The sequence below is a fragment of the Oryctolagus cuniculus genome, chromosome 2 (assembly GCF_051225735.1).
Source record: "Oryctolagus cuniculus isolate XC-2025 breed Fujian yellow rabbit chromosome 2, ASM5122573v1, whole genome shotgun sequence".
NCBI lineage: Eukaryota > Metazoa > Chordata > Mammalia > Lagomorpha > Leporidae > Oryctolagus > Oryctolagus cuniculus.
Window position 1 is genome coordinate 44,924,150 of NC_142868.1, and position 24,884 is coordinate 44,949,033.

Below are 24,884 nucleotides of genomic sequence, written 5' to 3' on the forward strand. Positions count from 1 at the left end.
AGTGGACAGTGAGAGAGAGACAGAAAGGTCTTCCTTTTTGCCGTTGGTTCACCTTCCAATGGCCGCCGTGGCCGGCGCGCTGCAGCCGGCGCACCGCGCTGATCCAAAGCCAAGAGCCAGGTGCTTCTCCTGGTCTCCCATGGGGTGCAGGGCCCAAGGACCTGGGCCATCTTCCACTGCCTTCCCGGGCCATAGCAGAGAGCTGGCCTGGAAGAGGGGCAACCGGGACAGAATCCGGCGCCCCGATTGGGACTAGAACCCGGTGTGCCTGTGCCGCAGGCAGAGGATTAGCCTATTGAGCCGCGGCGCCAGCCAGGACATGCAGTTTAAAAACAAATTTTATGGGGTTAAAGATCAATATAGTTAAAATAAAAAAAAATTATTCGCATGAGAGCAGAGAGTGAGACCAATCTGCTAGCCTCTGGCCCACTCCCCAAATGGCTGCAACAGCTGGGACTGGAAAAGGCCAATGCTGTGTGCCAGGAACCAGGGACCCAGTCTAGGTCTCCCACATGGGCAGCAGGGCCCAAGCATTTAAGTCGGCATGCTCTGCCTACTGGGTGCACATCAGCAAAAGCCGGGGCCACGACTGGAACTTAGGGGATGTGGGTGCGCCAACCACCAGGCAAAATACCCACTCCACACAACTGTAGCCGTTAAACACTAATTCCCCCTCTGCCCTCGCGCCAGCCCCTTAGACTACTCACCTGTGTGATGCTGACTACCCTATGGACCCTCACTTAGTGAAAACATTTGTTCTTTTGTGCCTTGCTTATTTCACGTAACATAAGGTCTTCAATGCTTCATCCATGATGCTGCAAGTGCCAGAACTCCCTTACTTTCAAAGGCATTTTAAAACTTTTTGGACAACACCGCTTGCATTAGAAGTATTTCAACACTATGGTTGGTAGAAGTACAAGATGTGACAGCTTTCTATGTTTATTCACCCGTGAAATAGTTCTGCATTCTGCACTGTCATTTAAAAGTTACTTATTTTCATTGTACTCAACGGCACAGATTAACTTTTATGCACTGCTTCGCTCCTCAAATGCCTGTCACAGCCCCGGGTTGGGTCGGGCCAAGGCCTGGAGGAGCCAGGACTAGGAGCTGGGTCTCCCTGGTTGTGGCAGCTGCCTCCGGGGTGCACGTTAGCAGGAAGCTGGAACTGGGAGCCGAGCAACACCAGAACCCAGGGACTGCATTATGAACTGTGGTCGTCTGACCCGCTCCGCCAAATGCCTGCCCCGGAAGTGACTTTTAACTTGTCTTGAAGGACAAGTTCAGGACACAAGGCCGGGAGGGTAATCCAGCAGAGGAAATCACTTGAGCCAAGGGCTCAACCACTAAGCTCGGTTGGCAGAAAACAAGCATGAGCGGTAGCAGGGTCCCCAATGCCACCCAAGCAAGTTCGATCCCTCCACAGTTACGTCTCTATACTAATCGCGAGAGTAAGAAAGTTGTAGAAAAAAGGCATTTTCAAAAGCCCCGACCGCCGACTCCAAGTTCCAGGGAGCGACGCACGCCGGGAGCTTTCCCGCCGGAGCCCCTCGGCCGCCGCTCCGCCCACGCCGGCCCTCAGCGACTACAAATCCCGTCAGGCAGCGCGGTGCGCCCCAACCTCGCGTCTGCCCCGCCCCGGGCCCAGGCCCCGCCCCCCGTCCACGCCCCTCCGCCCGCGGCCCCCTCCCGCCGGGTCAGCCCCGAAGAGTTGCCCGGTGGCCGCGGCAGACGGAAGCCGAGCGAGAGGTTCGGTGGCCGCAGCAGAATGGGAGACTCCAAAGTGAAAGTGGCGGTGCGGGTCCGGCCCATGAACCGACGAGGTGAGAGCGTAGCCCGCCGGGCCGCGCGGCGGAGGTGGCAGGTGCCTGGCGCTCTGGTCCCTCGGCCGCCGTGGGGGGTCCGTCCGGCCCCGCCCCTGGAGTCGGCGGCGGGGCGCCCCGAGGCGTCGCGCCTGCGCCCCCCGGCCGGCCGGTCCCGGGGGGCCGCGGGGCCCCACTCCTGGGCCGCCACGCTCCCCGCTGCCCCTTCCGCCGGCCGCCCCGCTCCGCCCCGCCTGGCGCCCTTTAGCCCTCGTCGCCTCCCTGCCCTCCCGGGAGGGCGCCCCCGACGCGCTTCCTCGTTTCTACTCTGCTCCCGCCCGGTTTCCCCGTCCCCTCTCCCTCGGCTGGTCCCTCGCCAGGTCCCTCGCCAGCTGTCACCGCGGCCCCGGCCCCTCTCGTGCCTGCCCCAGGACCCCGCATCTCCGCCCGAGTCGCCCCAAGCACGGCCCCGCACTTCTGTGTCCCGCCGCAGGGAAAATGGCAGGGAGTGGGGCTGACCGCTCCGGAGGAGGCACTCGAGTGCAATCTTCCTCCGCCTTGTGTTTTTTCTTCTTTTTTTCCACTTTGTATTGCTTTAACCTGGACGGTCTTAAAGAGTTGGGAAGTAAATACTGCGCTTTGATGAGGCTCAGGTGTAAAAGGATGCCTTTTTGGCACGGACTGTTGAGAAACTTTTTTTGCTTGAAGTCGTATTCGTCATCTCGCAACAATAAATAGTTTAGGTGCCAAGATTCTTGTGAAATTGTATCTCTCAGACATTCTCTTAAGTCTTTAGGGAGGGTAGAGAAAGCAGATAAGCGGAGGACATTTAAGTCAAATGGAGTGGCGAGGAGGTGGGCTGGGTCTTGGTTTGGATACTTGGCTAGAGCGGGACGGGGCGAGTTACTCTGAGATAATGCATTAGAAGGCACTTTCCCTTCAAGGTCGTGTTATTGGGAATCCCTGGTGTAGGCCCAGGAGGCGACTTTGCAGTGCATCGGAATCGGTTGTAGGTATCCGAGTCATTTTCCAAGCTGTCTTTTTGTTTTGCAACTTCTCTGTTCAAAATCAAGTGTTAATTTTATGTAGAAGCGACAGGTTTTCCTTTTCTTTGCTCTGGTGTGTGTATATTGAGCTGTGCAAGTTGACAAATGCGTAGCTGGGCTGACTTGGGGAAGCTGGTTTCTTTCTTGGCGCTGTCTCCTGTCTTAGGTTTGTCCACCTGTTCCTGCTACAGTTGCTGAAGGCCGTCAGGGGAGTTTTTTCCTAAGTACTTAATTACTTTAAGTCGTCAGCTAGGTAAGATTGGAGTCTTCGGCTTCTGCCTCACTGCTCCACACTCTTGACAAAATGAAGTCATTTAAATGGATCCCTGGAAGTTTTCGGAAGCTTCAGGTTTTACCCGAAGCAGGTATCTTTGTTCACTTCAGATTTCTTCAGTTCAGTGATTTAAGAAAAAAAAAAAAAAAAAAAAAAAAACCCAGCGGATGACAAACAACATATCTGGGAATTGATTCTGAAAGGATAGTTTCAGCACATTCTTAGAATTTTCTTTTCACAAAAAATCTTGGAAATGTCAGTGCTAAAAAGAGGCAGCGCTAACCAACCAGCACACAAAGAGCTGGATCCCAGACTTTAGAGCCCTTCCCCTTCCCCTCTCGTTTTCCCCATCAGTTTCATTTTTGGAGGGAAATTACCGCACTTGTCAGTTGCCGCTGATAAGAGGCTAACAGTCCTTAGCCTCTCAGAGGTGTGCAGAGAATAATTGCAGCTGGGGAGTGGATAGTAGCCGTGGCTTGGGTTGAAGTCAGCTTAAAATCCGTGTTCACGTGTGACTTCATTCTTCTGTAAGTAGAAGTACATCGTTTGTGGTAAATTGCGCCTCCGTGTTCTTGGTGGCCCTCACCTGGGCCTCACACACCCTGACACGCACAGGATTTCTTCTTTCTGTGGTTAACATAATTGTTTCTGTGCATAATTGAAATGGGCTTTTCTGGTTGGTCGTGAAGTGGTGTTGATGTCGGTGTAGGTGTTGTTATGGGAGACAGAGTAGTGACCTTCTGGAGCCAGTGACTTTTCAGTTAGTCTGTAGAGTTTGTACCAAAAACCTGAAACAGAACCACTTACCTTTCTGGGAATTTTGACAAGATCAAGTACTTTGGACAGTTATTACTTCTGGGGAAATTAATATAGTAAGTAGTAGCATATAATTATGGCACATAATGAATTTTGGGCCTAATTGTTGCTACCATACCATAGCCTGTAAATGCAGGAAGCAACCTTGGGAATGACTCTTCACAGATGAGGGGGGTTCTGAGCATGTTACTGTGATGTATATAGTTTTGCTGTGTAGATTCTAGTGTTTGGAACCGCATTATCCATCTTTTGAGGAAAGTCTGACATTTCCCAGCAACCTCTGGTGTATTCCTAAGTTTTTCATGGCATTCTGTGTCTGATTGAATTTAGGTCTGGGTTTTATGCTGGTTGATTGGCTTGCTATTTACTATTTATCATGACAGTAAGAGTGCTTCAGCCTTTTTGTTAAACTGTACTTGTGCTTGGGAAACTTAGTTATTTGAGCATTAATTGTTAGCCCAAATTCAATAATATTGAATTTAATTATAAGGGTTATATTGGGGGCTGGTGCTGTGGCATAGTAGGTAAAGCTGCTGCCTGCAAGACTGGCATTCTATATGGATGCTGGTTCCAGTCCCACCTGCTTTTCTCTCTCTCTCTCTTTCTTCAGGCAGAGTTAGACAGTGACAGAGAGAGAGAGAGAGAGAAAGGTTTTCCTTTTTCCGTTGGTTCTCCCTGCAATGGCCGCCATGGCTGGTGCGCTGCGGCCAGCGCACCGCACTGATCCGAAGCCAGGAGTCGGGTGCTTCCTCCTGGTCTCCCATGCGGGTGCAGGGTCCAAGCGCTTGGGCCATCCTCCACTGCACTCCTGGGCCACAGCAGAGAGCTGGACTGGAAGAGGAGCAACCAGGACAGAATCCTGTGCCCCAACCAGGACCAGAACCCGGGGTGCCGGGGCCACAGGTGGAGGATTAGCCTAGTAAGCCGTGGCACCGGCCCCAGCTGCTTCTCTCCAGATACAGCTCTCTGCTGTGGCCTGGGAAAGCAGTAGAAGATGGCCCAAGTCCTCGGGCCTCTGCACCCACATGGGAGACCCGGCAGAAGCTCCTGACTTTGGATCAGCGCAGCTCTGGCCATCTGGGGAGTGAATCAGCAGTTGGAAGACCCCTCTTTCTCTGCATCTGCCTCTCTCTAACTGTGCCTTTCAAATAAGTAAATCTTTAAAAAAATTATAATGGCTAGTTTTTCAGGAATATTTTTCTAGTTATACATTTTGACATACTATCAAAGCAGAAAATAAAAGGAAAAAATCCTCCTACATCCTTCCATCCTCACAGCTTTTCTAATTTCCATCCCAGTTTGCTGACATGTGTGTGTAGTTTCACATGCTTGTAATATTACAACCTTTATTTTTGTCTTCATCTGAAATGATAAGCTAAACAGCTAGAGGAGTAAAAACCTCCTTTGTCATGAGATCTTGGAAGTTGTATTTGCAGATGCTGTTTGCCTTTTCCTATCACTGGGGCAGCTGTGTGTTGTGTCCGGGACAGAACGCGCTTCTCATGCATTATTAACCCATGTCATCATTAATTGAGCTGCAAGTTTTACAAGCATCATTGATGCTAATAGTCAGATCAGTGACACTCTCCTTTTCAGGAGTTTGTTCTATAACTTTAGGTGGTTTAGAAAATATTTATTAGGTAAGTGAGCATTTTTATGGAATGCCTTCCAGCCATCCAGCTTATCATCAATAGGAGATTTTATTGTCTTTCCTCAAGGGAATTCCCGCATTTAAGTCTATTATTAATTTACAGAGTAAGTAATCTGTATAAAAGTAGGAAAATACCTTTGTTACCTATCTGGCCTAAAGGGATGGAACCAGAAAATTACACCAGAAGTTGGATTAGCAAGAGATGGTGAATAGGTCATGTCATTTATTAGGAAGTACAGGCCATACATTTATTTTGGCAGGCATTTCTCAATAGTTTAGTCTGCATTTTATCATACTTGATGCAGTGAAAGACACAAAGACTTATGCAATAGTGTCTGAGTCAGTAAATCATGGGCAGTGTATGGCAGTGTAGGAGGGACTATTATATAGCCATTAAAAAGGATGACTATCAAAATCATGTAACACCAAAGACGACTTTGCTGTGTTAGTGGAAAAAGCCGATTGTGAAACTGAACGTGTGACGGTGGTTGACTCTGCTAGTATGATTATTACTCTGTGAAAATGTATACAGAATCATGAAAACGATTATTGGGAGGTTTTTATTTCCTGAAAACCTTCTGCTGTCCCCTGGTATTTGTTCAGGTTTTCTAAGTGTACTGTAGGGCTCATGCCATGAGGAAATGAGCTTCGTGTGGAGATAAGATGGAGAGGTAAACAAGCACAGCAAACTGCTGGTTACGAGGTGCCAGTGGAGTGACCGGAAGTACAGGAATTCAGAGCCAGAGATACCTAGAGGCCTGGGGACTAGGCAGGACTCCGGGAAGGCATCTTCTGATTTGAAAGAATGGGTGTTGGGAGGGGAGGGGAGAACACTGCTTCTATGAGGAAGAAGTATGGCCTGAGAGCAAAGACATGGAGATAAGGAACAAGCAAGGCAAGTTTAGGCAACAGCACAGGATTGGCCTGCCAGAAAGGGATATTCTGTGAGATTGACAAGAGAAGATGGCAGGAGAAAGGTCAGGCGCATTGCAGGGCACCCTCGCCGATAGCTGGGCCTGGAGTCTGGGCTTAGGGCAGCTCCGTGTGGCGCTCTGTGTAGGCCTGACACACACAAAGGACAGATGGGCAGGTCTCTGAACAGGATTGGAAACCTAGGTGGGTGACAGATTCCAGGCAGAGCTGGGCAAGAATTCAAGCTTACAGTGACAATGCTGCCAAGAAGCCGGAGGAGGCTGGTCGGAGTCAAGTAATCAGCAGTGAAGGAAGTTCAAGGTGGAACAGCACTGGGGAGGAAGCTTGCAAACCTGGCCGCCAGTGGAAAGCAGTGATCCTTAGGAAGTGAAGGGGCTGGGAGGGCGAGGTGCCCTGGGGCTCTCGGGGATTCTCCAGCCTTCTCAGAAATCACTGACCGATGTGGAGCTCTGGGTGAGGGAGGATGGACATTTCTGACAGTATTTGGTAAGACAGAAGATACTTGTTTCACCAGCTTCTGCGTGATATGCTGGGGCAGTGACACACATGTGCTACAGTGCTGTTTTGTTTCTGTTGCCAACCCAGAGGCTGAAGTTGAGATTCATACACGGAGGGCCAGAGGTGCACGTTCATAATACCAAATACAGTTCTGTTGAATCGATAGTAACTTGCCCTCTCAGCTCCAGAAGCTGATGACTAGTGTGTGACTTCTCCATTTTTTAAGTTTTGAAGATGGGAGAAGCCACGGACAAAGCTATTACTTAAAGAGAAATTGAGTGGACGTGGATTTATTGGTCTCCATGCTTGGTGATTCAATTTCCTTGTCTTCGGCAGAGTGGGCTCTTGAGAAAGGCTTGGCGAAGATGAGCAGTGTGCTCTGGCAGTGGGGAAGTCTGTGAAACTCGGCCCTGAACGCAGCTCCATAGCCCAGCTGTGCTGAGCTTTCACTCTAAGAGGTCGGAGGTGCCTTTGCAAAATGCCACTCATTTGTCCATTCAGTTTGATAGTGTTGACTAAAGAAAAAAATCATTTTTTGAGAGCTTTGTGCTGTGTGCTACAGAGTTCAGTGCTTTGTATACATTATCTTATTCTTCAGATTCAACTTTGAAAGGTAGTTGAAAATTTCCATTGAGTGGCATCTAAGAAAGGTTATGGTCCCAGAATGACACAGCCAGGCTGAACCTGGAACCTGAATGACCTGTGTGCTTTTACTGCTGTGTTGGACATGGTGGTTCTCAAAGGCGTCTTGCAATCTTGACATTACAGTACATAACTTTCAGGGTTTGCATTTTAGATTTTCAGAATAACTAGAAGCTTGTCATGATCTTTGACCAAGGGAACTTGGAGTTTTGTTGGTAATGAGATGCACAGGTGTGACTTTATAAGAACAGATGACACAGTAACAGTGAATTATGAATTGAAGACACGAGGGTGGTTGAGCAGGTATTTGGTGCAGCAGTTAAGCCACTGCTTGGGACATTTGCATCCCATATCTGCACTGCTGGGTTCCAGTCCCAGCTCTGCTCCTCATTCCAGCTTCCTGCTAATGTGCACCCTGGGAGGCAAGGCCACCCAAGGGGAGACTGGGATTGAATTTTTGCCTCCTGACTTTAGCCTGTCTCAGTCCTGGCTGTTGTGGGCATCTGAGGAGCAAACTGAGGAGCAAACCAATGAATGGGAGATCTGTCTGTGTGTCTACCTGTGTTTCAAATCCATGAAGAAGAGTTGAAAGGAAATCTAACAAGGGATAGGTGAGAAGAAGGGGCGGGACTTGAGGATGACATGACAAGCAGCAGGAGCAGCTCTCCTGGTCTCTGCATCATCCCGTGGGGTGGCGTGGAGAGTCCACATGGATGCCCCACAAACTCGGTGGTTTGGTGTTGCATTTGAGGAATACTGAGCTCAGACAGTCATCTGCAGTTTCTGAGTTAGATGATGATACAAGTGCTGGTGTCATTAACTGAGATCAGAGCAGGTTTTGGGGTGGAAGTCTGGGAGAAGGGGAGTTCTACTGCATGCTCAGCAGTCTTCAGTCGGTGCTCATCACGTGCCTTGTACTGCGCCTGCAAGTATGAACAAGACCCAGCGCGTGGCTGGAAGGAGCTCGGCAGAGCTGTTGAGTTTGAGATGTCTGAATGGAGCCCAGAAGGCTGTTTTGCATAGGCATCTGAAACAAAGGGCCTCAAGATGCCTAGAGATTTAGGAATCATTCCCACAGGCCGAAGATAGAGCTTGGAATTAAGCAGTGTGTGAAGGAGGCAGTCGCAGAGGCCAAGGAGGGAGAAGGAGAGTCGGGCAATGTTTGGTAAGCCCTGGGAGGAAGAATGTGTCCAAGAATGAAGGGCAGCAGTCAGTCAGCTGTCACAGCAGTGGCCAGCACGGCTAGTGCTGACAGGGCCCAGGCAGTCGGCACCATGCGAGTCCGTGGTCACTTTCAGAGCTGTTTCAGTGAAATGAGTCCATTCGTGTAGGGGTGTTAGTAGTGGCCAGGGATGAAGAAGGTGTGTAGGGTCAGTGTGTCTCCGTGAGCGTCCCTTAAGGCAGCTGTGTGTGGAAGGGAAGGGTGAAGAGTGTGTCTCGAGGCCTAGGGTCAGGCCTCCAGACCTTCTGCCTTTTCTCCTCCAAAGTCTGGGGAATGTTTGAGGCCTGTTGGAGAGGGAGGCTTGGAGACATGGAAGAGGATACGTACATAATGGGAAGACCCGTACACAATGGGAAGACCCGGAGGGCTTAGTATGCTTGCTGAGGTAGATTGTGAGGTACTAGGAAGTGAGAAGAGCTGGGGTGAGCTGGGATTTTCCAGGCAGTGTTTGGAAAGGTAGTTGAGGGACTCTTTGAGTGTATTTCACAGTTATTGAAGGTAGCAGGATTATTCCTTCCACATTTTTTCTTTTCTTTTTTAGATGTAATTCATATACAAAAATGTACCCATTCAGTGGCTTTTAACAGGGATTGCAGCCACCACTGCTGTCCAATTCCAGAACACTGTCGTCACTCCAGAGATACACCCTGTACCTGCAGCAGCCACACTCTTCCCTCCTGCCTCAGGTCTTGGCAACTGCTAATCTACTTTGGGTCTCTATGGATTTGCTTAGTGGGTGTTTCTTCTAAATGGAATCATATAATCTGTAGGCTTTTCTGTCAGGCTTCCTTCACTTTACATAATCAGGGTTTATCCATGTTGCAGTATGCATCAATACCTTATCCTACTTATAGCTGAATAATATTCAGTTATGTGGATGAGCCACACGTGTTCATCTGTTCAGCAGTTGATGGGCATTTGACTTGCTTCCACTTTGTGGCTGTTATGAACATCGATGTGGAAGATTTTGGACAATATTTTCATTTTGCATGGGTATGCATATACATAGTGAAATTGCTGGGTGATATAGTAACGCTAACTTTTGAAAAATTGGCTATTTTAAAAGTTTACTTAATTGAGAGGTGAAGCGAGACCAAGAACTCCCATCCACTGATTCAGTCCCCAGATGCCTGCAACATCCTGGGCTGGGTCAGGCAAAAACCAGGTTTCTCATGTGGGTGGAAGAGACAATTGAGTCATCTGCTGCCACCAAGGTACAGGTTAGCAGGAAGTTTGAATTGGGAGTGGAGCCAGACTTGAACCCAGGCACTCCGATGTGGGGTACAGGCATTCCAACTTTGAGGAACTGTACTGTTTTACATTCCCATTTGCAATATGTGATTTTTCCAATACTTGTTTATTTCTCTGTTTTATTATTGCCATCCTAGGGAGTATAAGTCGGTAGAATCTCATTGTTGTGATTCACATTTCTCTGAAGGATAAATTTGAGCACCTTTTATCTCCATTTTGGTTATTTGTATACGTTTGGAGAGATCATTATTCAAATCCTTTTGTTTTTGTTGTTAGAAACAATTGCTCCACTTGGCATTAATTATTTTAAATGTTATTTTCATCTGCTTGAAACAGAGTGGCAGAGAGATTGACTGATCTTCATCTGTTAGTTCATTCCCCAAATGCCTGCAATGACCAAGGCTGGAGCAGGAGCCTGCAACTCCATCTGGGTCTCCCATGTGGGTAGCAGGGACTCAAACACTTGAACCTTCATCTACTGCCTCCCAAGATGCATTAATAGGAACTTGAATCAGATAGAGGCCCAAACCAGCACTCATGGAATGTGAGTGTTGTGAGTAAAAGATTAGCCTGCTGGGGCACAAAGCCCTGGCATTTATTTTTGAATGTGGTGGGTAGTAGGGATGCAGCTTCATTCTTTTGTACATGGATATCCTGGTTGTCCCTGCACCATTTGTTAAAATGTTTTTCCCCCAAACAATTGTCTTGGCATCCTTGTCAGCTATCAGTTAGCCATAGGCTTAATAATGTATATCTGGGCTCTGAGTTCTATTGCATTGATCTATGTATTGTGTTCTATTGGTCTATATTTTTATCTTTCTATACTTCGTGCCATATTCTTTTGTTATTGTAGCTTTGTAGTAAGTTTTGAAAATGGGGAGTGTAAGTCCTCCAACATTTTTTTTTTTTTTTAAAGATTTATTTGTTTGAAAGGCAGAGTTACACAGAGGGAGGCATACACACACACACATACGCGCACATACGGGCACACACACATACACACACACATACGCACACATACACACATACACACACATACACACACACATACAGAAAGAGAGATCAAGATCGAGATCTGTTGATTCACTCCCTGGATAGCCACAATGGCTGGGGCTGGGCCAGGCTGAAACCAGGGTCCAGGAGCCTCCTCTGGGTCTCCATGTAGGTGCAGGGGCCCAGGGACTTGGACCATCTTCCACTGCTTTCCAGGTGCATTAGCAGGGAGCTGGATCAAAGTGGAGCAGGCAGGTCACGAATTGGTGCCCATATGGGATGCTGGCATTGCAGGCAGTGGCTTTACCGGCTATGCCACAGTGTTGGCTCCTGTAACTTTTTCTATTTAAGATTGTTTTGGCTGGCCGGCGCCGCGGCTCACTAGGCTAATCTTCTGCTTGCAGTGAGGGTACTCCGGGTTCTAGTCTTGGTTGGGGCGCCAGATTCTGTCCTGGTTGCTCCTCTTCCGGTCCAGCTCTCTGCTGTGGCCCGGGAGTGCAGTGGAGGATGGCTCAGGTCCTTGGGCCCTACACCCGCATGGGACAAGTTTTTATTTTTTAAAAAAATTTATATATTTTTCCAAAAAGGCCAGTGATTTTAATTTTTGAGACAGATGTGAGGTGGGGGAGAATGTGCTCCCAAGTAGTGGTTCACTCTCCAAAGGCCCCCAATAGCCAGGATTTGGCTGGGACTGGAACTAGGAGGTGGGGACTCAATCTAGGTCACCTGTGGGAGTGGCCAGAACCTAGTTTCTTGAGCCATCCCCACTGCTGCTTCCCAGAGTGTGCTTTGACAGGAAGCTGGAATCGGGCAGCGCTGGGACGCAAACCCAGGCGCTCTGATAGGAGTTCCTGGAGTCTTAGCATCTTGACCGCTCGAGTGAAGGCCCATTCCTGCCTTAGGAGTTTTTTTCTTTAAAAATTTTAAAAACATTTATTTGAGAGGTAGAGTTACAGAGAGGTAGGGAGAGGTAGGGAGAGGTAGGGAGAGGTAGGGAGAGGTAGGGAGAGGTAGGGGGAGGTAGGGGGAGGTAGGGGGAGGTAGGGGGAGGTAGGGGGAGGGAGAGAGGGGGAGGTAGGGGAACGTAGGGGGAGGGAGAGAGGGAGGGAGAGAGGGAGGGAGAGAGGGAGGGAGAGAGGGAGGGAGAGAGGGAGGGAGAGAGGGAGGTCTTCCATTCACTGGTTCACTCCCCAAATGGCTGGAGCTGAGCTGAACTGAAGCTGGAAGCCAGGAGCTTCTTCTGGGTTTATCATGTGAGTCCAGGGGCCTAAGGACTTGGGCCATCTTCTACTACTTTCCCAGGCCATAGGCAGAGAGCTGGATCTGAAGAAGAGCAGCCAGGACATGAACTGGCACCGCAGGTGGAGGCTTAGCCTACTATGCCACGCGCTGGCCACCTCACAGGTTTTTAAATATCTATTTGCTAGTCTGCTGAAGTTAGGTAGTTTCTTGAGTATGCACATTTTTAAGTCATAAGATTATTTTGATTATTTTCACATTGTGACATCACTTTCTCTTCTGATACCCATCTTCTGTATTCTTTTATTCCTTCAGTCTTTAGCCACATTAGAACTGAGTTAGGTTTTCTACTTATTTACTGAGTTGTTGTGTTTACTGGTAAAAAATGAAAGTAGTGATTATGAAATTTGGCATATTTTTCTAGAAAGGAAAAGATTAACTTGGCTTGACTTACATTATTTGTTTTTCTTCTGGGGTTGGCATACCTCAATAAAAAACAGATCTGAAGCAACTTTTAAGCAAAAAAATATGAGCTGTTTTCTCTGTGCCGAGAAGAATCTTACATTCCAATTGGGAAACCAAGTCCTTGGTACATGAAATATTAGTGATGCATATTTGATTTTCATGAACATACATGGACATGTATGTGACAGAAATTAGTTGGAAATAGGACCATGTATAATGTGCAAGTTCCACAATTTAATTAGAAAGTAAATAACACAAGTAATTTGTCTTTCTTTTATAAATAGACCTTAGGGGCTGGTGTCATAGTGGAGTGGGTTAAGCTGCTGCCTGCGATGCCGGCATCCTGTATGGGTGCAGGTCCAAGTGCTGGCTGCTCCACTCCACTCCGATCCAGCTCCCTTCTAATGCATGTGGGAAAGCAGCAGAAGATAGTCCACGTGTTTGGGCCCCTACACCCATGTGGGAGATCCAGATGAAGCTCTAGGCTCTTGGCTTTGGCCTGGCCAGCCCTGGCTGTTGTAGCCATTTGGGGAGTGAACCAGCAGATGGAAGATCGATTTCTCCCTCTCTCTGTAAGAGACTTTCAAAGAAATAAATCTTAAAAAAAAAAAAATAGACCCCAGTGAATATTGTCGCTCCCCCTCTTCGTGGAGGAACGACACAGAACCCTGCGTTGTTCTTTCGTCTGCTCAGCCCTCCCCGGGTTTGCTGCTGGTTCTTCCCGGGTTGGCTACTATCCCTTCCACCTCCGTGGAAGGGCAGTTCCCCCTGGCCACATTCCCCACTTCCGCAGGGGAGCGGCACACCGCAGGCCGGCTTTCTTGGGGGCTGCACAGGTGTTCCCTCAGATGTTCCCCTTAGATGTTCCTGGTGCATGCCGTCTCTCTCCTCCTTTATAGTCCTCCTCCGCCAATCCCAACTCGGCTGCCCACACGCCGAGTACGCTGCTCTCCAATCAGGAGCAAGTCCTACAGTTTATTGGTTGAACTGGAGGCAGCTGTGCAGAAGCTGTTTACTTCTCTCCCAGCGCCATATTGTGGGAGAGCAGATGCATAGAATAAGTCTTAATTCCAGTAACTCAGTCCAGTCCGGGCTGCTCCCCACAAATATAAGAGTAAGTTATAGTTAGCTTTTTTAGGAAAGTGATTGGTAGGTAAAGGAAGGTACATCTGTGATTCTGATTAGCAGATCTGGTTTGGAAATTAACTTTTGAGAGAATTAGAAGAGCAGATTACTAAATGGACACCTCAGATTTGTTTTGTTTTCACAGGGATGATGCACTTCCCAGATGGAACATGAGTTATATAAAGGGAGTCTACCAGGCCCTGCCCGTGTTTTCCATGATGTCATTGGGGTGCGAGCCATAGCTGATTTGTACATTGAAGAAAGACTTGTTTCAAACTACTGCTCACTTTTACAAGCTGACTAATAGGGTGGCTGAATAAGCCAATTTATCAGCTGTTGATATTTTAATTTTCATCATGAGGAATTTGATCTGGAAATGGATCCTGTTTTGGAAATACTTGTAATAGGGATCTTTAATGTTAGTGGAGTAAATTTCTTATCCTTTTTTTTTCTTAAAGACTCATGGATACATCAAAGCATTCATGGTTTTGGGTACTGTAAAGCTTGATTAATCATCATATAAATTTACAGTTCACTTTAAGATCACTCTGGTTTTTAATTTGTTTTTACACATAGTACTAACTAAGTCATTATTTTGGGCTTCACTAGGAATAAATTGTGTTATGTTATAATGATATATTTTTAGTGTTTTTTAAAATTGTGCTAAAATACACACATTTATGATTTTAAACTTTTTGAAGTACATAGTTCCATAGCATTTATTTTTGGACAGGCAGAGTGGACAGTGAGAGAGAGACAGAGAGAAAGGTCTTCCTTTTTTCTGTTGGTTCACCCTCCAATGGCCTCCGCAGCCGGTGTGCTGCGGCCAGTGCACCGCGCTGATCCAAAGGCAGGAGCCAGGTGCTTCTCCTGGTCTCCCATGGGGTGCAGGGCCCAAGCACTTGGGCCATCCTCCACTGCACTCCCTGGCCACAGCAGAGAGCTGGCCTGGAAGAGGGGCAACCGGGACAGAATCCGGCGCCCCAACCGGGACTAGAACCAGGTGTGCCGGTGCCGCAAGACGGAGGATTAGCCTATTGAGCAGCGGTGCCAGCTCCATCCATAGCATTTTTAAAATATTTTCACATTGGTGTGTTGATGTCACTGTCAGCCATATATTGCAGGATTGACACTCCATTACTAAGTGATAACTTCTCCATTGCCTCTTCCCCTGATCCGTGGTAACCAGCACTCCTGACTGACTACTGGAAGTAAACTGTGCAGTATTTGTCCTTTGGTTACGGGCTTGTTTTCAAGGTTTACCCATATTGTAGCAGGCACCAGAACTTCTTTTCAGTACAGAATAATGTTTCGATGTGTGCGTATGCCACATTCTGTTTATCCATTCCTTTGTCCACGGACCCTTGGGCTGCTTCCCGCTTTGGCTGTTGTGAACATGGGTTAATTTAGTGCTGTTTTTACAGAGGCAGCGCGAACAACTAGGTCCTTACCTTTTAGTCTCAGAGTTGTTCCAAGTGAAGAGGAAGATGTTTATTTTTTAGATTTTTGGCAGGTGTTTTTTTTTTTTTTTTTTGATGCTGTTGTTCTTTGTTTTTATTTTTAAGAGATTTATTTTATTTATTTGGAAGGCAGAGTGACAGAGTGAGAGAGGGTGCGCTTCCATCCGCTGGTTCACTCTCCAGATGGCTGCAACAGCAGGGTCTGCACCAAGTGAAAGCCAGGAACGTGGAACTCCATCCGGTTCTCCCAAGTGGGTGCAAGGGCCCAAGCACTTGAGCTGTCTTCTGCTGTCTTCCCCGGCATGTTAGTAGGGAGCTGGATTGGGAACAGGGCAGGGACACTTTACTTTTTGTTTTTGTAAGATTTATTTACTTGAAAGAATTATGCGGAAAGGGAGAGAGAGGAGAGAGAGAGAGCGCTCTTTCATTCTCTGCTTCACTCCCCAGATGGCCACAAGAGCTGGGCCAGGCTGAAGCCAGGAACTTGGAACTCCATCCAGGTTTCCCACATGGGTGGCAGGGGCCCAAGGACATAGGCCATCTTTCGCTGCTTTTCCCAGGTGCATCAGCACAGAGCTTATGTGGAGCAGCTGAGACTCGAACTGATGCTGGCGTTGCAGGCAGTGGCTCAACCCGCTATGCCACAATGCTGGTTTCAGAGTAGGGGCTCTTAACTGATGTTCCAATATGGAATGCTGGCATTGCAGGTGGAGGCTCAACCTGATGTGCTACAGTAGTGGGAAGTTTTTAAGTTTTTTCAGATTAAATTTTTTAAATGACAGTTTTTTCAAAAGCTATTTATTTGAAAGAGTTCCAGAGAGAGGTTGAGACAGTTAGAGAGGTTTTCCATATGCTGGTTCACTCCCCAAGTGGCCACAATGGCTGGAGCTGAGCTGATCTGGGCCCCCATGTGGATGCAGGGGCCCAAGGATTTGGGCCATTCTCTGCTGCTTTCCCAGATGCATCAGTTGGGAGCTGGATCAGAAGAGGAGCAGCCAGGACTTGAACCTGCACCCACATGGGATGCCGTCGCTGAAGGCCAGGATTTTAACCTGCTGCACCACAGTGCCAGCCCCCAGATTAAATTGAAAACCTAAATGTGTACTGTTTTGCTTCCTAAGCATTATAGTGTAAGAAGTTTTCAGTGGGAAGTGTTATATTTAGGATTTGGTAGCAATATTATTGAATTCAACCAACTGATAATATTTCAGAGTATGTTAGCTGTAACGTTTTTTATTAAAAATTTTAAAATTTATTTAAAAGCAGAGAGAGGGACAGAGACACAGATCTTCCAGCTGCTGTTGGTTCACTCTCCAAATGCCTACAACAGCTGGGGCTGGGCCAGGCAGAAGCCATGAGCCAAAGTCTGTGTCCAGTTTTCTCACATTGGTGGCAAGGAGGAAACTACTTGAGCCATCGCCTTCTTTCTCCTAGAATGCATGTTACCAGGAAGCTGTAATCTGTGGTGCAGTCAGGCAACTCCAATAGGGGATGCCACTAGGCCATAGCATTTTTATTTTTTATGATTTATTTATTTGAAAGTCAAAGTTACACATAGAAGTAGAGGCAAAGAGAGAGAGGAGAGAGAGGTCTTCTATATGCTGGTTCACTCCCCAGTTGGCAGCAACGGCCAGAGCTGTGCTAATCCAAAGCCAGGAGCTTCTTCCAGGTCTCCCACACAGGTGCAGGAGCCCAAGAACTTGGGCCATCTTCCATTGCTTTCCCAGGCCTCAGAGAGCTGGATTGGAAGTGGAGCAGCCAGGACTTGAACCGGTGCCCATATGGGATGCCGGCACTGCAGGCAGCAGCTTAACCTGCTATGCCATAGCGCTGGCCCAGGCCATAACATTTTGTGTGAAAATGCTTTTCAGGGGCCGGCGCTGTGACGCAGCGGGTTAATGCCCTGGCCTGAAGCACCAACATCCCATGTGGGTGCCAATTCTAGTCCCAGCTACTCCTCTTCCAATTCCGCTGTCTGCTATGGCCTGGGATAGCAGTAGAAGATGGCCCAAGTCCTTGGACCCCTGCACCCGCGTCGGAGACCTGGAAGAAGCTCCTGGCTCCTGGCTTCAGATCGGCACAGCTCCGGCCATTGTGGCCATCTGGGGAGTGAACCAGTGGATGGAAGACCCCTCTCTCTGTCTGTCTCTACCTCTCTCTGTAACTCTGTCTTTCAAATAAATCTTAAAAAAAAAAAAAATGCTTCATATATCTGACCCTTAAGGTGTTTTTTGTTTTTTTTTTTTTTTAGATTTTATTTATTTAAGAGGTAGTTAGAGACAGTGAGAGGGAGAGACAATGAGAAAGGTCTTTCATTCACTAGTTCACTCCCCAAATGGCCAGAGCTGCACCAATCCAAAGCCAGGAGCCATTTGCTTCTTTCTGGTCTCCCACGTGGATGCAGGAGCCCAAGCACTTGGGTCATCCTCTACCACTTTGCCAGGCCATAGCAGAGAGCGGGATTGGAAGAGGAGCAGCTGGGACTAGAACCAGTGCCCATATGTGATGCTGGCGCCACAGACGGAGGATTAACCTGTGCCACAGCGCCGGCCCCACCTTTAAGTCTTTAAATCTGTTTTCTTGAGTGTGTTTTAGATTTATTTAAAAAATATTGTTTGTTATCTTTTTTTTAAGATTCATTTATTTGAAAGGCAGAGTTACAGAGAGGGACATGCAGAGAGAGAGAGAGGTCTTCCATCCACTGGTTCATTCCCCAGATGACCCAAACAGCTGAAGCTGTGCCAATCTGATGCTAGGAGCCAGGATTCTTCTGGGTCTCCCAGTCAGGTTCAAGGGCCCAAGAACTTGGGCCGTCTTCTTTCCCAGACCATAGCAGAGAGCTGGATTGGAAGTGGAGCAGCCGGGACTCAGACCATATGGGATGACAGCACTGCAGGTGCCTGTTTTACCAGCTACGCCACAGCGCTGGCCCCTGCTAGTTGTTTTGCCCATACATATTTTAAACAGTTTTGGAGAAAGCCTTCTCTTAGTGTCTGTGGATCAATCAGCAGAGTTAGAGTGGGAATTCTGTTTGATAAATGTTGACCTGATAAAGAATGAGGGGAATTGTTTGCTTGCTAACCACCACCTTTTTTTTTTTTTTTTTTTTTTTTAATTGGGGCTGGAACTTGGTGCAGTGGGTTAAAGCCCCGGCCTGCAGTGCTGGCTTCCCATAAGGGTGCTGGTTCAAGTCCCGGCTGCTCCTCTTCCGATCCAGCTCTCTGCTGTGGCCTGGGAAAGCGGTAGAAGATGGCCTAAGTGCTTGGGCCCCTGCACCCGTGTGGAAGACCTGGAAGAAGCTTCTGGCTTTGGATCAGCTCAGCTATAGCCGTTACGGCCATTTGGGGAATGAACCAGAAGACCTCTCTCTCTGGCTTTACCTCTCTTTATAACTCTGTCTTTGAAATAAATAAATCTTTAAAAATATATTATTTATTCAAAAAGCAGAGTGACAGAGAGGGAGAGCGAGTGAGCCAGCGAAAGATCTTCCTTTTGCTGGCTTTTTCCCTGGATGGCAGCAATAGCCGATTCTGGGCCAGGAGGATGCCAGAAACCAGGATCTCCATCCTGGTGTCTCTGAGGGTGTCCCTGTTCTGCTGCCTTCCCAGGTACATTAGCAGGGAGCTGGATTGGAAGTGGAGCAGCCAGGACTTGAAACGGCACTCTGCCATGGGCTGCTGGTATTGCAAGTGGCAGTTTAATCCACTCTGCCGCAATGGCGGCCCCTAAACACATCTTTGATTAGTGTTAGTAGTAAGGAACATTTTTAAGTGTTGCCGTATTTAGGACAAGATGACTTTAGGTTAGGTGTATTTGTCATTAGGTAATTCTTGGTATTGTATAGGATTTTTCAGAGATTGAGTCTGTAATCATACCATTTAATGCATCCAGGTTATTGCTGGTATTTGATGCACATGGGGTAGGTGGTAGAGAGAGAAGCTGTTAAGAGAATAAAGAAGAAACATACAAATATTGAAGGAAAATGTTCATCTTCCTTCATTTAAGATAATTTGAAATGAAGGTCATGCACCATTGTAGGGCAAAGTAGTTGACTGACACCTGGCTTTTCAGGCATGCATTCTAGCATATAGTGCTAACTGCAGGTGCAGCTCCTCTGCTCAGACCAAATGTTCTTGCAAGAAAGTTACTTTGTGGTGAGTGGTAAGAGAGTGGCTTCTGAGTCACAGTGGAATTTCCGGAGAGTTGCTAATGCATTTGGGTGGTAGTATAGATCTGACTGTAAGGGGCCAGCCAATATGATATGGTCAGATACCATTAAGCAGGAGTACTAACAAGTGATGATGATTGCACGCTTTCTTGATCGCTGGGCCTAAGGAAGTGGAGAAGTAAAACTGAAAAGAGTTGCCATGTGCTGCTGCAGGTTTCTGTGATAGTCAGTTTAAACACAAAGCATTAGAGACTTTAATGCTAGTTTACTGTGGTGGAACGTATTTGCCCTCTATATCTAGGTAAAACAGCTCTAAAGCTTTTGTTTGATTCTCTTGAAAAATATCTCAACTGAAGTTCATGGCCTAGTGTTGTGGCTAGAAAAACATGTGGATTTTGTTTCAAAATAAAATAGATGAGCATTTGTAATTATAATATCTTTCCATTGTGAAGATAAACTAATATTTTATTTTTAAGAAAGAAAAATAAACTAAAAGACCACTAGCTTCTTTGTGCTTCTCAAATACATCTTTGAGAAGGAAAGTAGAATACTTGATAGAACAAGAGTTGTGGACAGCGCAGAAAGGAAAGGTTTTGTGCATTTGTCTTAGATAACTAAGACAAGAAGAAGAAAAAACCTGCCTTTCCTAGTAGTGAAAATACTCTTAGGATGCATATGACACTGACATTTGACCAAGGTTCTTTGGGAAACAAAAAGTGACTCTAGCCTAGGACAGCTCCTTTCCTTAGAGCTTTATTTGTAGCAGAAATAAGGCCAACAGGATCAGGAAAATATAATAGGAGAACATAATCGTGATGCGCCCTGTACTTTAACAGCTACATTGAGATAAAATTATATCCCAGCCAATTCAGTGGTTTGTAGTATGCTTGCAGTTGTACAATCATCAGCACAATGCATTTTTGAAAAATTTCTTCATATTCAAAAGAAAAACCACACCCATTAGCAGTCACTCCTTGGCCCCAGACAACCATTAATCTACTTTCTGCCCTGTAGGTGTGCTTATTGTGGACATTTCAAGTCAGGGGAATCACATACAGTCTTAGCTTTTTTTTTTTTTTTTTTAAAGATTATTTATTTGAAAGGTGGTTAGAGAGGCAGAGGGGAAGGGGGAGGGAGAGATTTATTTACTTAGAAGGCAGTGTAACAGGAAAGAGAGAGAGCGGGAGTGAGCAAGAGACAGAGCTTCTGTCCACTGGTTCACTCCCCAGATGGCTTCAACAGCCGGGTCTGGCCCAGGCTGATGACAGCAGTCAGGAACTCCATCTTGGTTTCCCACATGGGTGGCAGGGGACCAAATGCATGGACCATCTTCTGCCTTTGTAGGTGAATTATCAGGAAGCTGGGTTGGAAATGGAGCAGCCAGGACTGGAATTTGCACTCCAGTATGGAATTCCTGTGTCTTAACCTGCTGCACCACAGTGCTGGCCCCCTTCATTACTTTTAATTGCCAAATAATGTTTGTTTCTAAGGATGTGCTGCATTTATCCATTCATTACTTGATGGATGTTTGGATTGTACTTCTTAACTGTTATGGATATCCAAATCGTGTCATTTTTCTTGGGTATATATCTAGCAGTGAAACTGCCAGGTCAAGTGGTAGCTGTGTTTAACCTTGGAACTGCCGGCTGTCTTCCAGAGTGATTATTTAATTTTACATTTCTATTTGTAACGTATTAGGCTTCTGATTTCTGCATATCTTGCCAATAATTTTTAGAACTTTTATTTAATGAATGCAAATTTCATAGGTACAACTTTAGGAATATAGTGGTTGTTTCCCCGTACCTGTCCTCCCATCTCCACTCTGGTCCCACCTCCTACTCCCTCTCCCATCGCGTTCTTCATTAATGTTCATTTTTAGTTTCACTTTATATACAGAGGGCCGACTCCATGCTAAGTGAAGATTTCAACAGTTTACACCCACATATACACACAACGTATAAAGTACAGTTTAAGAACAAGTTTTACAGTTAATTCTCATAACTAAGGACAGAGGTCCTATATGGGGAGTAACCAGTGTCCATATGGGATGCTGGCACTGGAGGCAGTGGTTTGACCTGCTACACTACAGCACTGGCCCCAGAGAAGTACATCCTTTGATGGCCCCTGCTTTCTTTTTCTTTTCTTTTCTTTTCTTTTCTTTCTTTCTTTCTTTCTTTCTTTCTTTCTTTCTTTCTTTCTTTCTTTCTTTCTTTCTTTCTTTCTTTTTTTTTTGACAGGCAGAGTGGACAGTGAGAGAGAGAGAGAGAAAGGTCTTCGTTTTCTGTTGGTTCATTCTCCAATGGCCTCCACCACCGGCGTGCTGCGGCCGGTGTACTGCGCTGAGCCGAAGCCAGGAGCCAGGTGCTTCTCCTGGTCTCCCATGCGGGTGCAGAGCCCAAACACTTGGGCCATCCTGCACTGCACTCCCGGGCCACAGCAGAGAGCTGGACTGGAAGAGGGGCAACTGGGACAGTATCTGGCACCCCGACCGGGACTAGAACCCGATGTGCTGGTGCCACAGGTGGAGGATTAACCTATTGAACCCCGGAGCCGGCCGGCCCCTGCTTTCCACTGGGGTCTCACTCACAGAGATCCTTCATGTAGGATATTTTTTGCCACAGTGTCTTGGCTTTCCACGCCTAAAATGCTCTCACAAGCCTTTTAGCCAAACCAGGAAGCCTAAAGGGTTGACTCTGAGGTCAGAGTGTTACTTACAGCGATTATGATTCTAGGAGTCTGCTGTGTAGACTGCATTCCATGTTGGACATCCCCTACTTTTTAATTCTGTCTATTATTATTACCAGGCACTTGATGTTATTTATATGATTTCTTCTACACTTAATCTTATATATATGTTGACTTTAACACTCAACATGATCACTTTTACAATTAATATGTTATTTTTACCACCAATTTTAATGGGATTGGAGTCCCATGACAAGTTTTTAAGCTGTACCTTTAAAGTAAATCCATAGGACTGTATGCAGAACTATACAGCTTTATAGTTACAAACTTCCTCCTCCCTCTCAAATTCCCCCTCTTATTTTTTACTGGGATCTATTTTCAATTGTCTTTATATACATATGATTAACTCTGTTAAGTGAGGAGTTCAACATATAGTATGAAGAAGAGGGAAAAAAATAAAAAATAGTCAAAATAAAAAACCGTTCCTCAACGGTCAAGATGAGGGTTATTCAAGTCATTGTTTTTCAAAGTGTCAATTTGACTTCCACAACTTTCCCATTTTAGGTGTGCTATTAATTCTCACAGATCAGTGAGAACATATAGTATTTGTCCTTTTGGGACTGGCTTATTTCACTAAATATGAAGTTTTCCAGATTGATCCATTTTGTTACAAATGACCAAATTTCATTTTGTTCTGCTGTGTAGTATCTCTTTTTTTTTTTATTTTTATTTATTTATTTATTTATTTTTTGACAGGCAGAGTGGACAGTGAGAGAGAGAGACGGAGAGAAAGGTCTTCCTTTGCCGTTGGTTCACCCTCCAATGGCCGCCGCGGCCAGCGCGCTGCGGCCGGCGCACCGCGCTGATCCAATTGCAGGAGCCAGGAGCCAGGAGCCAGGTGCTTTTCCTGGTCTCCCATGGGGTGCAGGGCCCAAGCACCTGGGCCATCCTCCACTGCACTCCCTGGCCACAGCAGAGAGCTGGCCTGGAAGAGGGGCAACCGGGACAGAATCCAGTGCCCCAACCGGGACTAGAACCCGGTGTGCCGGCGCCGCTAGGCGGAGGATTAGCCTAGTGAGCCACGGCGCCGGCCCCTGCTGTGTAGTATCTCATAGTGTACATATCCCATAATTTCTTTATCCTCAGTTGATGGACATTTAGGTTGATTCCATGTCTTAGCTATTGTGAATTCTGTGGTAATAAACATGGAAGTGCAGATAGCTCTTCTGTTTACTGATTTCATTTCCCTCGGGTAAATTCCCAGGAGTGGGATGGCTGGGTCATATGGTCTATATTCAGATTTTTGAGGTATCTCCATGATGTCTTCCACAGTGGCTTTACCAGTCTACATTCCCACCAACAGTGTGTTAGGGTGCCCTTTTCCCCACATCCTTGCCAGCATTTGTTTTTTGATTTCTGTTATGAGAGCCATTCTGAGTTGAGCTGAAATCTCATTTTGATTTGCATTTGCCTGAGAGATAGCAATCCTGAACATTTTTTCATGTGTCATGTTGGCCATTGGATTTCCTCTTTTGAAAAATGTCTGTTAAAGTTCTTGGTCCATCTCTTTTTTTTTTTTTTTTTTAATTTATTTGACAGAGTTAGAGAGAGAGACAGAAAGGTCTTCCTTCCATTGGTTCTCCCCACAAATGGCCGCTACGGCTGGCACTGCGCTGATGTGAAGCCAGGAGCCAGGTGCTTCCTGCTCTCCCATGCGGATGCAGGACCCAAGCACTTGGGCCATCCTCCACTGCCTTCCTGGGCCACAGCAGAGAGCTGGACTGAAAGAGGAGCAACCGGGACTAGAACTGGCGCCCAAATGAGATGCTGCTGCTGCAGGCGGAGGATTAGCTAAGTGAGCCACGGCGCGGGCCTGGTCCATCTCTTAACTGGATTTTTGTTGTTGTTGTAGAGTTTATTGATCTCTTTGTAGATTCTGGTTATTAATCCTTTATCAGTTGTGTAGTTTGCAAATAATTTCTCCCATTCTGTCGGTTGCCTCTTCACTTTCCTTACTATTTCTTTTGCTTCATAGAAGCTTCTGAATTTGATGTAATCCCAGTTGTTCATTTTGGCTTTGACTACCTGTGTCTCTGGGGTCTTTTCCAGGAATTGTTTGTGCTAATGTCTTGCAGGGTTTCCTCAATGTTCTTGATTAATTCGATCATTATGGGTTGTAGGTTAAATCTTTAATGCATGTTGAAAGGATTTTTGTGTAAGGTGTAAGGTAGGGGTCTTGCTTCATACTTCTGCATGTGGACATCCAGTTTTCCCAGCACCATTTGTTGAGAGACTGTCCTTGCTCCAGGAATTGGTTTTAGCTCCTTGGTCAAATATAAATTGGTTGTAGGTGTTTGGATTGATGTCTGGTGATTCCATTCTGTTCCATTGGTCTGTCTATTTTTGCACCAGTACCAGGCTGTTTTGATTATAACCTCTTTGTAGTATGTCTTGAAATCTGGTATTGTGATGCCTCTGGCTTTGTTTTTGTTGTATAAGGTTGCTTTAACTATTTGAGGTCTCCTGTGCCTCCCTATGAATGTCAGCATCATTTTTTCTAGATCTGAGAAGAATGTCTTTGGTATTTTGGTATAGCATTAAATCTGTAAATTTCTTT

The 24,884-nt window shown here is 46.6% G+C and overlaps 1 protein-coding gene across 4 annotated transcripts in view; it reads left to right on the forward strand.

Annotated features, from left to right (window-relative positions):
- The first annotated feature begins 1,654 nt into the window (after positions 1-1,654).
- KIF13B (kinesin family member 13B) overlaps positions 1,655-24,884 on the forward strand; it is a 217,403-nt gene continuing 194,173 nt past the window's right edge. Inside the window, exon 1 of one of the 4 annotated variants that reach the window (XM_051842522.3) lies at positions 1,655-1,820. In XM_051842522.3, coding sequence (XP_051698482.2) covers positions 1,766-1,820 — 55 coding nt within the window. In that variant the 5' untranslated portion in view covers positions 1,655-1,765. Of the gene's footprint in view, positions 1,821-2,695; positions 2,809-3,194; positions 3,211-24,884 lie in introns of those variants that run through there. The other 3 variants (XM_051842523.3, XM_089325433.1, XM_089325432.1) reach the window with 3 other exon arrangements.